This window comes from Carcharodon carcharias, chromosome 12, assembly GCF_017639515.1.
Source record: "Carcharodon carcharias isolate sCarCar2 chromosome 12, sCarCar2.pri, whole genome shotgun sequence".
Lineage (NCBI taxonomy): Eukaryota > Metazoa > Chordata > Chondrichthyes > Lamniformes > Lamnidae > Carcharodon > Carcharodon carcharias.
This window is the reverse complement of record NC_054478.1, coordinates 67,140,291-67,155,503: the sequence shown is the minus strand read 5'-3', so window position 1 is coordinate 67,155,503 and position 15,213 is coordinate 67,140,291. Positions and strand designations below refer to the sequence as shown.

The following is a 15,213-nucleotide window of genomic DNA, read 5'->3' as shown; positions in this document are numbered from 1 at the left end:
AAGCTTGACACAAGGGGCTGGGTGGCACAGCTTACGAGTGTTTATAAAACGTTCCATTACTGATGGAACTTTGTATTGTGACTGGAGTCTTAAGTTTTTTTTAAAAGCAAATTGCATGCTTATCTTTTTGATTTGGGGGTGGGGTAGAGGAGAGATTAAAGAGTACCTGCATGAATTTCCAAGAACAGAGAAGGATTACTGTCTTTTTTCTTGTAATGTGGCTGAATGTAGAAGACTTATTTGATATCAAAAATTAACATGATGCTACAGTACATTTGACCAGAGACAGTGAAACAAAAGCTTCACAGTCAAAAAACAGATGATAAAGAACAAAAATAGATGAACAATCCTTACTGCTAATGTGCTATCTCCAACATTTGAGGCAATCAGTCCATCAATGGCACCATACTCAACCTCTCGAGCGTTTAGTCTTTGCATTCGATTTTGGTGGAACTTCTGCAGTATCAGTACCGTCACCATGGACACAATGATCAGCACAATTACTGGAGCGATAACAACAATGGCCAGGGTTCTTACACTGTAACCCAGTGCTGTTCCCTGCTGTGACTTTCCTTTAGAATTAAAGAAAAGACATTATGAAAAATGTATCAAAATATTTACTTTTACTAAACTTCAAAACCTCTAACCTCCCCAGTGTTTCAAGATGTTTCATTAATATGTTGAAATATTTATATATGAAGACAAATGTGGAGGTTAAAGAGAGTACAAAGACATCTCCCTTTAGAAAGCAGTAACAGCTTTCCTAACTGCTAACTCTATTCAATGCAGTATAATTAAACAGATACTTCCCCAAATGATTCAGTGAATTAACCCAGTAAATTACTAACCCATAAAGACCAGGAGAGTCCCAGGTTCAAACTCAGGTCCACGTTAAGTTTGCCAATCTCAATTGAAACAGCTGTTGAAACACTAATTTGGCTTCATTGCCCCTTGGTTTGACAGGGAGGGGAAGGAAGGAAAAAAAGTCAAAATTCCCACTCCAGTTTAAAATTGGCAACCTCCAATTAAGATTGTATGTATGGGCATCAAGCATAAGTATAATCAAACTTAGATATGATGCTCCCAGTGACTGAATTGTACCAACATTCAGTGAAAACCCACACAAATAATATCACTTGGGTGAAATAGCAGTCACATCAATGTCTCCAAAGCTAAGCCTTAAGAGAGAAGATAGAGAAAAATTTGTGAGAAAAAAATCCTGAACTTGCATGTAAGTATTTGTTTTCTCTCCACAGATGCTGACTGACCTGCTAAGTCTTTCCATCATTTTGTTTATATTTCAGATTTCCAGCATGCACAGTATTTTGTCTATATAAGGATTTCTGACTAATGTCATTAAGACTCTGGTTTTAGTTCCCAAGATACTTAACTCAATAGCAACATTTGTAGCTTACATTTCCATTTATAAAGGGATTGCATGTTCCAGGTTTGAAGAGCTGCATGATTTTTGCTCCAAGGTAAAATTATTAGATGTACTCAACCCAACATCATCGCCAAAAGTTATCAAGCAATCGATGGCAAGGAAACACAATGATCATAAACTTGCATTAAACAAATGTTTGTAGCATTTGAGACAACCTGTTATTGTCAGAAGGTACAATACGAGCAGACAACACAGAGGAAGAGCAGATCAGTGGACAGGTTTATGTTTTACAATCCTACAGCATGACATATGTGACAGGATGACTTATAGTGACTTACATTTCTAAAAAGGTGCTTCATTGGTTGTAATGTGCTTTGGGTGTCCTGAAAGGCACTGTGAAAATTCAATTAATAAGTATGGCCTTGAAATAGTTTCATGGTCACCATTACTGAGACTATCATTGAGTATTGTAAAAATCCATCTGGTTCACTAATGTCCTTCAGGAAAATAAATCTGTCACCTTTGCATGGTCTGGCCGACATGCAACTCCAGGCCCACAGTAATGTGGTTGACTCTTTACTGCCTTCTAAATGGCCAAACAAGCCAATCAGTTCAAGGGCGATTAGTGATGAGCAACAAATGCTGGCCTTGCCAGTGACATCCACATCCCATGAAAGATTAAAGAGAAAATAAATAAGTCTATTTGAAGAACATAAAAAATAGAAGTGGAAGTAGGCCATTCAACCTTTCAATCTGCTCCTCCATTCAATATAATCACTGCTGATATTCAACTTCAACATCACCTATACCATACTAATGCCATTTCCAAAAGTCTATCAATCTGCCTTGAACATATTCAACAACTGAGTATCCATAGCACCCGGTCATAGAGAATTCCAAAGATGCACAATAGTTTGAATGATGAAATTTCTCCTCATCTCAATCTTAGTAGGTTGACCCATTATTCTGATTCTAGTTCTAGATTCTTCAACAGGGGAAAACATTCTTCCAACATCCACCCTGTCAAATCCTTGAAGAATTTTTATATGTTTTAATGAAATCACCTCTCATTATTCTAAATTCCAGAGAATAGGCCTAGTCTACTCAATCACTCCTCATAGGACAAACCCCTCACCCTAGGAATCAGTCTCCCGAACATTTGTTGCACTATCTCTAAAAGACTGGCATATCCTTCCTTAAGTAAAGAGGAGATCAAAGCTGCACATAGTACTCCAGATGGGGTCTCACCAAGGACCAATACAATTACAGTAAGAGTTCTTAACTCTTCTATTCCAAACCATGTATAATAAAAGCCAACAATCCATTTTCTTTCCTATTTTCTTGCTGTACCATTATGATTTATGTACAAGGACATCCAGGTCCCTCTGAATAGTAGCAATGCCCAGTGTATCAATTTTCAAAAATCTGCTTTACTATTTTTCCTTCTGAAGTTTATAAACTGATTTCCCTAATTATACTCCATCAGCCATGTTTTTGCCCACTTGCTCAACCCATCTACCTCCCTTTGCAGCCTCTTTGCGTCCCCCTCAAACTTGGCCGCTTTATTTATGCCTATTCTGATGGCACCTATTGGAGCCAAGTACATCAAGGTCCTTTCTGTATTGCAATGGGAAGACATGTGGAGAGCTGTAATTATGTTGCATTGTACAGGACAGGGGTGCCAAAGCAAAAAAAAGTTGAAATCAAAATTGGAACTGACTTAAAATGGTAGAGAAAAAGAAACAGCCAATAGTATAAATTCATCATGAATGAATCCAATGTTCAGAACAGATCAGGGGAGGGAAACAAATCCTCACAAAACAGCAAAATGTGAACGTAAGGTCAAGTTGCTTGAATTAGAGAATTTCCTAAACTGAGTGACAAGGACAAGAGCTCCAAGAGAAGCATTGCAGTTATCACCATCAAAATTCACCTACAAAGTATGCCAAAGTAATAAAGTTTACATATTCCAATGAAAACCCAACCCTGGTGTTTAAACCTAGGGGAAGTGAGGACTGTGTACCAAACATGTACACAAAACAAGTGTTACCACCTGCCCGTTAGGAAAATGTTGTCAGCTATAATTGTAATATTAAACTTATTAGTGAAGTAACAAGTCTAATAATAGAAAAATAACACTGCAAAAAATTATTTCCACATATGATTTTGATACCAAAAGGATGGATGATTGCAAGATCTAGGGCCAGATTTTCATTACCAATGTGGATAGCTTGAGTCAGGATATCCCGACTCAGCAGACCCACCTTGATTAAACGGGTCCCGTTATGCCCAATTTTTGGTCCAGGGAGGCTGGGGCAGGACCAAGTTGGGCCCGCTGACCCGAAGCAGACTGTAGGCAGCCACAGTGGCAGGCGAATGTCAAGGCCAGCTGGTTAGAAGGCTTACCTTAGTTCACTGAAGCTTTGTCATGGTAATATTGAAAGCAGCAGGGCCCTCCAGCCCTCTCCTTTCCAAAGCCTCTCCATGGCCATTCACCCAGTGTGCACGATGTATAGAATTCATGAGCCTAATAATAACAATGGCAAGTATTGAAATGCGGAGAGAAGAAAAGAGACACCCAGAGATCTTCGCAAAAATAACTGTTCCTACAATTCTATAGTAATTATAGTTATCAGTAACAGACACTTTAACTACTTCACCCGGCTAAAATTTGTCCAAATAAGTATTCATACGTCGACAAAAAAGGTCACAGAAAAAATAAATTCTGAGTGCATAAAAATGCCAATCAAGCAGAGACTTCAGTTTGTCAAAACAGAAGCCCCTGTTAAGCTTCTGCATTTGAGTGTCTTGGAACTCAGCTAAGCATTCGTAATAAGCACAGGTGGAGAACGCAGTTGTCTGGCCATCTGTATCTTCTAAAAACAATTCCCAGATGACCTCTTGTGAAAGCTTGGCTGATCATTTAAACCTAGGAAATAGGAGCAAGAATAGGTCATTCAGCCTTTCAAGCTTGAGCCACCATTCTATTTCCTTCTTAAATATATTCATTCTCTTAGCCTTCAAAGCCTCCTGTGGCAGAGAATTCCACAGGTTCACCACCCTCCAATTGAAGAAGTTTCTCCTACTCTCAGTCCTAAATGGCCCTCCCCATATCCTGAGACTGTGACCCCTTGTTCTAGACCCCCTAGCCAGAGGAAGTATCATCCCTGCATCCAGTCTGTCCTGCCCTGTCAGTATTTTACACCTTTCAGTGAGATCCCCTCTCATTCTTCTAAACTCTAGTGAATACAGGCCTAGTTGACCCAATCTCTCCTCATACAACAAACCTGCCATCCCAGGAATCAGTCTGGTGAACCTTGGCTGCACTGTCTCTATGGCAAGTATACCCTCTGAGGGAAAGAGGGCAAAGCTGCACACAACACTCCAAGTGTGGTCTCACCAAGGTCCTGTACAGCTGCAGTAAGACCCCCTTGCTCCTGTGCTTAAATCTGCTTCCAATGAAGGACAACATGGCATTTGCCTTCTTAACTGCTTGCTGCACTTACATGCTTGCTTTCAGTGACTGGTGTACAAGGACAACAAGGTCCCTTTGTACATCAACATTTCTCAATCTATCACCATTTAAATAATACTCTGCCATTGTTTTTCCTACCGAATTGGTAACTTCACACTTATTCACGTTATACTGCATTTGCCATGTATTTGTCCACTCACTCAACCTGTCTAAATCGCTTGAAGCATATTAACGTCCTCCTCACCACTCACATTCCCATCTCCATCAAGTTTTGTGTCATCAGCAAACTTGGAAATATTACATCTGGTGCCCTCATCCATATCATTGATATGTATTGTGAATAGCTGGGGCCGCAAGCACTGATCCCTGCGGTTTCCCACTAGTTACTGCCTGCCACTCTGAAAAAGACCCATTTAATTTCTACTCTGTTTCCTGTCTGCTGGCCAAATCTCAATCCATGCCAATATATTACCCCCAATTCCATGTACTTTAACTTTGCACACTAACCTCTTATTGGGACTTTATCAAAAACTTTCTGAAAATCCAAATACACCACATCCACTGGTTCTCCCTTATCTATTCTGCTAGTTACGTCCTCAAAAAAACTCCAGTAGGATTGTCAAACATGATTTCCATTTCATAAATCCATGTTGACTTTGTCTAATCCCGCTGATCTTTTCTAAGTGTCTTGTTATCACATCCTTTATAATAGACTCTACCATTTTCCATACTACTGATGTTCAGCTAACCAGTCTGTAATTCATCGTTTTCTCCCTCCCTCCTTTTTTAAATAGTGGGGTTACATTTGCTATCCTTAAATCTATTCCAGAATCTACAGAGTTTTGGAAAATGACAGACAATGCATCTACTATTTCCATGGCCACCTCCTTTAGTACCCTGGGATGTAGTTTATCAGGCCCTGGGGATTTATCACCTTTCAGTCCCATTAATTTCTCCAGCACTTTTTTTTAGTAATACTAATTTCCTTCAATTCCGCCTTCTCACTGAACCTTTGGTTCCCTAAAATTTTTGCAAAATCATTTGTGTTTTCCTCTGTGAAGACAGAACTAAAGTAGTTGTGTAATTGCTCTGCCATTTCCTTGTTCTGTATTATAAATTCTCCTGTTTCGGCCTGTAAGACATTTGTCTTCACTAATCTTTTTCTTTTTACATACCTATAGAAGCTTTTACGGTCCACTTTTATATTCCTTGCACGTTTACTTTAGAATTCAGCACAGGCAGTCCAAGAGATTGATTAAGAGGGGAAAAATAAACTGCTCCCAATCCTCAGGCTTGCTACTTTTTCTAGCAACTTTATACTTTGGATCTAGAGACTACCCTTAATTTATTTTGTTAGCCATGGTTGGGCTGCTCTACCTGTTGTGTTTTTGCGCCAGAAAGGAATGTATAACTGTTGCAATGGATACATTCATTCCTTAAATATTAGCTATTCTGTATCCACCACCATGCCTTTTAATGAAGTTCCCCAATCTATCTTAGCCAACTCACACCTCATACCTTCGAAGTTTCTTTTGGTTAGATTTAGGACCCTAATTTCAAATCAGATTACTTTACTTTCCATCCTAACGAAGAATCCTATCATGTTATGATCACTGTTCCCTTAATTACCCAGCACAACAAGATTATTAATTAACCCCTTCTCATTGCACAATACCAAATCTAGCATAGCCTGTTCCCTAGTTGATCCCTTGACGTACTGGTCTAAAAAAAAAATCTCGTACACAATCCAAGAATTCATCTGCCACAGTATTATTCCTAAATTTGGTTTGCCCAGTCTATATGCAGATTAAAGTCACTCATGATTATTGTAATACCCTTGTTACATGCATCTCTAATTTTTTGTTTAATGTTGCCCCCTAACTTATCGCTACTGTTTGGAGGCCTATAGCAAACTCCCACCAATGTTTTCCGCTCCTCGTTGCTTCTTAGCTCCATCCAGACTGATTCTACATCTGGAATGTCTAAGCCAATATCCTCTCTCACTATTGCACTGAGTTCATCTTTAACTAACAATGCCACCCCACCACCTTTCCTTTTTTACCTGTCTTCCTTAAATATCGAGTATCCTTGGATATTCAGTTCCCAGCCTTGGTTAACCTGCAGCTAGTCTCTGTAATCGTAATCCTATCATACCAGTTAAATCTATTTGCACTATTAATTCATCTACCTTATTGCGAATGCTCTGTGCATTCACATACAGTGCCTTTAGACTTGTCTTTTTAACATTTTTACACTTTTTTTGTACTATGGCCCTATTTGCTGTTAACCCTCGTTTCCTCTGGCTTCCACTTTTCCTTTCTACTTTTCTGCCTTTCATTCCTATCTTTGTTTCCCTCTCTTGTGTCTCCCTACTCAGGTTCCCATCCCTCTTTCATTCAAGTTTAAACCCTCCACCACAGTGCTAGCAAATACCCCAGTGAGGATATTGGCCCCGGTCCTGCTGGGGTGCAACCCATCCAGCTTGTACAGGTCCCATCTTCCCTAGAATTGGTCCCAATGCCTCAGGAATCTAAATCCCTCCCTCCTACACCTCTCTCCAGCCACACATTCATCTGGTCTATTCTCTATTCCTGATCTCACTAGCATGTGGCACTGGAAGTAATCCTGAGATTACTACCTCTGAGGTCCTGCTTTTTAATTCATTTCCTAACTCCCTATATTTTGCTTTCAGGACCTCATGTCTCTTTTTACCTATGTTGTTGGTACCAATATGGAACATGACCTCTGGCTGTTCAACCTCCCCTTCAGAATGTTTTGCAGCTGCTCAGTGACATCCATGACCCTTGCACCAGAGAGGCAACATACCAGCTGCATTCCCCTGAGAAACCATCTCCCCCAGCAGTTTCCAAAACAGCAAATCTGTTAGAGAGGGAGATGGACCCAGGGGAACTCAGCACTACCTGCCTAGTGTTTTTACTCTGCCTGGCTGTCACCCATTCCCTTTCTGCCTGTGCACTCTTTACCTACGGTGTCACCACCTCACTGTACATGCTATACACAAAGATCTCATTCTTGCGGATGCTCCACAGTGACTCCAAATCCGAAATGGAGATTTAGAGTAGCTGCAGCTGGAGACATTTCCTGGACAAGTGATCGCCCCGAACACTGGAAGTGTCCCTGATTTCCCACATCGCACAGGAGGACCATTCCACTTGGCCGGGCTGCCCTGCCATGACTTACCCTCAATTTACGCCCTTTACTTTTACTTGCCTAGTTTAGAGAATATTAAGGACAGAAGAAATACTTACCAAGTCCCACTTACCAAGGCCACCGCTCTTCTTTCTGAGGATAGGTAGAAAATGAAAGGATCACCTCCCTCCCTCTCTCACCAAACTCCCTCTCTCACCAAACTCCAACTCAAGCACACTAATTCAGCACTCCAGTGCAATAATTGCTCTGGCCGATTGAAAAAAAAGTCTGCTGTTACTACAACCCTATAAATTTGTCAATGATTTCTGAATGATTGTTTTCTTCACCTCTGTATTTCATATGGCTCACTGGTTCTGTACGTATTGCATACTGGGTGAATGGGCATGGAATGGCCATTGATAAGGCCTTTTGAACTTAACTTGCAAAAGGTTTCTGAAGTCAGAACATGGTTCATGACTCCTCTGGGGGGCTGTGAAACACGAGTCATGGAGACGCCTGACTCCACAAAAATTGCTGGGTGGTATGAGATGCCTATCCCTGCAATGGGCCTGCCAGATTGGATTGCAGGATGTGGGCTCACTTCCTGCACCCTTGTCCCGCACAAGTGAAAATTGTCAGCACTGAGAATTGGGGAGTGGGGCGGGGGATGGCGGCTGGCACAGGAGTCCTAGAATTGGGTCCCACCTTCCATTTTTAAATGGCCTCTGAGCTGGCCTGATTCTGCAAAAAGCTGGGCCTGATCTCAAAATTCCCAAGCTATTATTGAAAGGGGTTCAAATGGAGGTGCATGACATTCATTTCAAATAAAAAATAGCAATTAAGGCTTGTTGTGAAGAAAGTTTTTTTTATTCAGTCATGAGATGTGGGCATCACTGACTAGGCCAGCATTTATTGCCCATCCCTAATTGCCCTTGAGATGGTGGTGGTGAGCTGCCTTCTTGAACAGCTGCAGTCCGTGTGGTGTAGGTACACCCACAGCACTGTTAGGAAGTGAGTTGCAGGATTTTGACCCAGCGACAGTGGAGGAATAGCAATATATTTCCAAAGTCAGGATGGCAAGTGGCTTGGAGGGGAACTTCCAGATGGTGGTCTTCCCATGTGTCTGCTGCCCTTGTCCTTCGAGGTGAAAGTGGTCGTGGGTTTCGAAGATGCTGTCTAAGGAGCCTTGACGAGTTCCTGCAGTGCATCTTGTAGATGATACACACTGCTGCTACTGTTCATCTGTGTTGCAGGAAATGAATGTTTGTGGATGGGGTGCCAATCAGCCAGGCTGCTTTGTCCTGGATGATGTTGGAGCTGCACTCATCCAGGCAAGTGGGGAGTATTCCATCACGCTCCTGACTTGTGCCTTGTAGATGGTGGACAGGCTTTGGGGAGTCAGAAGGTGAGTTACTCCCACAAGATTCCTAGCTTCTGACCTGCTCTTGTAGCCACAGTATTTATATGGCTAGTCCAGTTCAGTTTCTGGTCAATGGTAACCCTCAGGATGTTGGCAGTAGGGGGTTCAGTGATGCCATTGAACATCAAGGGCGATGGTTAGATACACTCTCGTTGGAGATGGTCATTGTCTGGCAAATATGGTGCAAATATTACTTGCCACTTATCAGTCCAAGCCTAGCTATTGTCCATGTCTTGCTACATTTGGTCATGGGCTGCTTCAGTATCTGAGGAGTCATAAATGGTGCTGAATATTGGGTAATCATCAGCAAACATCCATCTTATGATGGAAAGAAGGCCATTGATGAAGCAGCTGAAGATGGTTGGTCCTAAGACACTACCCTGAGGAACTCCTGCAGTAAGTTCTGGAACTGAGATGATTGACCACCAACAACCACAACTGTCTCCCTTTGTGCTAGATATGACTCCAACCATCTTTGAATTCCCTGCCCCCACCCCAATTCCCATTGACTTCAGTTTTGCTAAGGGTGCATATCAATTACTCTGCATTTTCATTGCTGTTGAACTGTATATTTTAATTTTTATATTTTCATGATTAGAGTGACTATGGTAACCTGCAGATATTGTATAAATAAGTTATGAAAAATACTAATCTATAATGTTATTTTTGGGAGATACTTTCATGAAAAATGGCCATATAACAGGAGTTACACATCTGAAATAAAATTAGAGCTTCAGGCAAATATTAATAACTTTCTCAATCAAGAATAGAAAGATTCTCACAAGCCTAAGCATCAAGTTAGGGAAGCTGCCTCAACTTTGTGCAAGAGGAGGAGCTGACCTTCTGTAACATATCCAGTGAATTGAACTGGACGTTTCACTGTCGCAGGTTTTCATCACATTGCAATACCGACACAAGGTTGGTCATCTTATTGCAACACCTGGATAAGCAGGTAATAATCTCTGACCTTTATTCCTCATTTATCAAATTGCTGAAGTCAGCAAAATTGAAATTACAAGAGACAAGAGAATTAGGGAACAAGTCTACAAATAGACTATCTCCTTAAAAATAATACATCACCACGAAAGATTGACCCTATTGCTCATCTATCTAATAAAATCACTAAGCTTATGGATTGTGAGAAATTTAACTCTTATATTTTGTATTCATACTAAAGCTACATGGAGACCACAGGGTAGCTGGAAAGCCAACAGAAGAGTGAAGATCTTCCCGTTGCCAGAATCAGCAACTTCAACATTTGATACAGGACACCATACCATAGCAATCAGAGTGTAGTAAGAAACCACAAATCTTGTTGCTGGACTCACAATTTCTCACCCTTGCTACCATTTGTTCCCCCTCTTCAGCCATTGCCTCATGCTGCCCCAGATTGCTTATATTTTGTGTCCTATTTGACTCCAAACTGTGCTTCTGACCCCACGTCCTCTGCATCATCAAGACTGTCTTGTAAGATTGATCTCAGTTCACCCGCTGCTGACAACACTCATCCATATCTTTGTTGCCTCTAGACATAGGTAGAGTAGTGTTATCCTCACTTGTCTCTTATCCACTATCCTCTCTAAACTTCAGCTCATCCACAACACCAAATCAATATCCAAATCCCTTACTGTCCTGCATTAGCTCCTGCTGCTCCAAGGCTTCTCATCCTCATGTTGAAATCCCTTTATGGCCTGACCCCTCTTCACTTCTGTAACCCTTCCTTCAACCTTCCAAACTCCTCTGACTTAAATTAATGAAAAATATTTTTTTTAAATGTAATAAAGGCAAGACATCAACATCCATAAAAAAAATTAATCAAAAGGTGACAATGGTATTAATCTGTAAATTCTATAGTTTAGGATTTTAGAATGTTAGATACAAATATAAATCCTGAGATTTGTAAACATCAACAGATCATTCAATCAGATCATGAAGCCCTGCAAACATTTAAACCACACACATAATTAAATGGATTTGAACCTGGCCTGTAAACCTAAGTATTGTCTGAAAAAAAAAGTAATTGCTATGATTAAAAAAAATGGGAATCAGAACAGGGTCCACAGAACTGACAGAAATAGTAGGAGGAAATCAAGTAACTTTCCCCACTAGTGATCAGTAGCAATCAATGAATGAGGTTTAAACAAAAGTTGTATCTCTAGAAGTAGATGAGGCAAAAGAAAGAAAGTGACCAAATGAGGAAGAATCAATGTGGATATTGATCCTCTGAACAATGAACCAAACTGACAACAGTGGTAGAAGGTGTAAAAAAAAACTTTGGTTTGATAAAACAGCTTGACCTTTATTCTTGGTATCATGAGCAGTACTGTGTACAGACTCAAAGCTAGAAACCATACATTTGGTAATCATTTTTGATCTCTTTAAAAACTGAATTTTAACTTTTGTAAACTAAAGTAAGCGATAAGAGTGCAACAATAGCGGGCAAGACCCCATGTGCCACATATATTTAAAGAACAGTGCAGGAGGATGCAAAACAAGATTGTGCATGATTTAACAATATAAAAGTACTAATAGTCTCCAATGGTTTGATCTCCTAGATAAAGTTTATACAATGAAATCTAAGCATTTGGACTCGATTTGTATTATTCGCAAATAGCTTAGTAAGTCATTGAGTTCACCACACAATGTACCACAGTGCATTTGTTCTATACGCACCTACTTTGTCTTCACTGTTGCACAGTGTGAATTAGGGATGTAAATGTCATGTCTGCTAAACATGGACAGTTGACAATTATGTAAATAGATCACAGTTTTTGACAGGGTCCAGTGTTTCAAAATCAGTTTTACCTTTAGGTGGCAATTGAGCTGTAATGTTCATATTACACAAATTGCCGTGACAACATTCTACTGTCTGGTCCGCTGATGGTGGAGTCTTGCACGTCAGCTTACTCTGTTCATAAACCTGGAAGCAACCTTTTTGATAAACTGGATGACCATCATTTATGCTCAGTGAAGCAAAGCACTGCTGCCCTACACACTGGTCCTCTCCTCCACAAAACATCCCTTCACACACACATTTATAGAAGCCTGCATTTAGTTTCGGCACCTCATCTGCAAAAACAAAATTCAGAAATAAGTTGAGCTATTGGAGAAATATAAGTGATCAGTCAATTAAGCCCATGACAACTCGCAAATATAACTAAGTATTGCGTTAGCACAAGATCTACCAAAACTCAATTTTAACTGTCAGTTTGTATCCTTTACGTTCCAAATGTTTCAAAACAACAATACTTATAGGTTAATTTAAATAACGCTTTCAGCGTTTATCCTAATATTATTTTAAAAAGAAACAATAAACATCATGTTTTAGTATTTTGAATTTGGTTCTTTGTTACTTTATTTCACACATGGCAACCATTTCTCGTACAAAACGCTAATCAAAAATAATTTCAGCAGTCTTAATCCTTTTGCTTAAAAATGTCACACATCAAAACTTTAACTGTAGATTGGGAGTCAGGAGGTAAAGTAATATGTAGATGGAGAAAGTAAAAATGTTCTAAAAAGTCAACAATTTAATTGAATGATGCACAAGAACACAGCCACACAGTGCTGAGTTCTGAAAACGTGCAACCTGTAATGTTTAGGGGCCTTAAGTTTTCCTAAACCAGTTTCCACTATGAATAAAAGTTTGTGCCTCACGGGACTTGATTTCCAATACCAGAGTACTGTCTTGAATAACTTCAGAGATTGTAGTAACAGGGCAACCTGCAACCTACATGTTCCACACTGGAATGCAAGACAAGCAGGTGCATGATTTAAAAAAGGGGTGCATTTTCCTGGCTACTTTAATTTACTCCTGTCATGCACTGATATTAACAGACTGTGACAATTTAGAGATTGGTGACACTATTATTTGTGTTTCAATTGGATGGATTTTAGTGAATGATGGTCGTAACCCTGGAAGGGGAGCAGAGAAGAAGCTAATTTGGATATCTCCAAACAAAATTCCGTCACATGTTTCAGGAGTAAGGATGTGAGGCTCTTTGAAGACCATGAGAGTCCAGTGGCCAAACGCATCAAATTTGGTCAGGGCGGTAGGGATTGGTGGGAGGGGAGGGGGGCCCATCAGAGGGGTGGAGGGCATGTTCAAGAAAATTTTGTTAATAACTAGAAAAGGCAGCAGTAATGATACAAGTATCAGTAAAGAAGCATCTACTATTGGCCTCCAGCATGGCTTTTTATGTCAGCAAATGTAACTTACCTGCAACTCCTGCAAGGTTATGCTCGCCAGAGCTTTTGAATTGATCACAAAAAGATCCATAAAGTTAGTTACCCCTTTTTCTAAAATGATCTGATTTATTTGCAAGTTTTGCCCATTCCATTTCTTTCCCAGTTCTCCAACTTCAAGGTCCCCTGAGGCTATGCATCATTTGGACATTATGATTATTCTTTATGACTATAAACTAAAAAAGTCCCAAATTTAGCTCCAATTCATGTCTGAAAGAGTTTAGGTCATTTCAAAACGACAGTATTCAAGACAGAAGTGCCAATTTCTGCCAGTTTCAATTTACCCACTGCAGCCACAAGTTATGGATTGGGGCTCCTGATTCCATAACCCACAACAGACTAAAGGCAAAATCCTGTGCCCTCCTGCATGGCGAGTTTGGTGGCAGGGGGTTGGTGACAGGCGGGGACCACTCCACCTTCCCATCTCCATCCTGATTAAATCAAGGGTGGGTAGGCCTGTGGGCAGCCTTTCCGGCCCATCACCAATTGAAGCCATTATGTGGGCAACTAATGCTCACTTAAGGTCCTCATCCTACTGCTGCTGCTGGTATTAACCTAATGTTGGGCGGGGCAGGGGGGGTGGAGTAGGCGCGGGGGGAATAGGGCTTGCCAAGCAGGGAGCACGACTAGCAAAAACAAAGTGGGGGTTTCCTGGAGCACTCCTGGAGCAGGGGCCACCTCTTGCAGGCGCTCACCGGTGATCAAGGGACCTGTTATTGGAAAGGAGGGGTGGGTGGGTGGGGGGGAGGGGCAGTTAAAGCCAAGTCCTGTTCTTGCTGCCGAACCCCCTTATCTCCCTGCTCTGCAACCCCCAACAGCCACACACCTGCTCCTGCGTCCCTCCTCGATCCAAGGCCTGAGATGGGTGTCATACCAACAGCAGCCAGTACGTTCCTAGTAGTGCTCTTGTTCAATAGAGCAGGCCAGCAGCTCTCGACAGGCAGAACTGCCACCCCCAGGGGCAGAACTGCCATCCCCAATGGGGGAAGGCCCACCACTGGCCTGTCAAGTGCCGGAGAGGCACAAGATGTGGCAGGCCTTTCCAAAAAGGGGCAATGTGTGGTTCTTGCCAACTCTCCAGCTGGCTGCCCAGACACCCATTGCATCCACAAGATTCCACCCCAGGTCTACCAGTGATAGAATTTCTTTGTTGTGTTATACAATATAATCAACGCATACATCAGAGAACTTGAAAATATCTTCGCTCCTACATTACTACCACAACATATGTATTTTTCTGTCAAACCAAAACAGAACTGGTGTTTCCACAGAATAAAAACTGGTGAAATTGCAATAGTGCAGCAGGAGAAAAACAAATTTCGATTAATGACCCTCAAGTCAGCAATTAGGAAGGCTCAATAAACTTTCATTTATATGGCACCTTTCATTTTCTCAGGATGTTTCAAATTACTTCAAAGCCAATGAATTATTTTTGAAGCACAGCCCATGTAACATAGAGAAGTGTGACTACAAGCATCCACAAGCAATAAAGTGTCATTCACGGCCCAGTGGCAGCATTCTCATATGGGACGGTAGGGC

At 41.1% G+C, this 15,213-nt stretch overlaps 1 protein-coding gene across 9 annotated transcripts in view; it reads right to left on the bottom strand.

Annotated features, from left to right (window-relative positions):
• Positions 1 to 15,213, bottom strand: part of LOC121284934 (activin receptor type-1-like) — a 166,441-nt gene that overhangs the window by 42,600 nt on the left and 108,628 nt on the right. For all 9 annotated transcript variants that reach the window (XM_041200874.1, XM_041200880.1, XM_041200878.1 and 6 more), the window contains 2 exons: positions 12,235 to 12,498; positions 355 to 572 (listed from right to left, as the gene is read on the bottom strand). In XM_041200874.1, the coding sequence (XP_041056808.1) occupies positions 355 to 572; positions 12,235 to 12,498 (482 nt within the window). The remainder of the gene's footprint in view (positions 1 to 354; positions 573 to 12,234; positions 12,499 to 15,213) is intronic.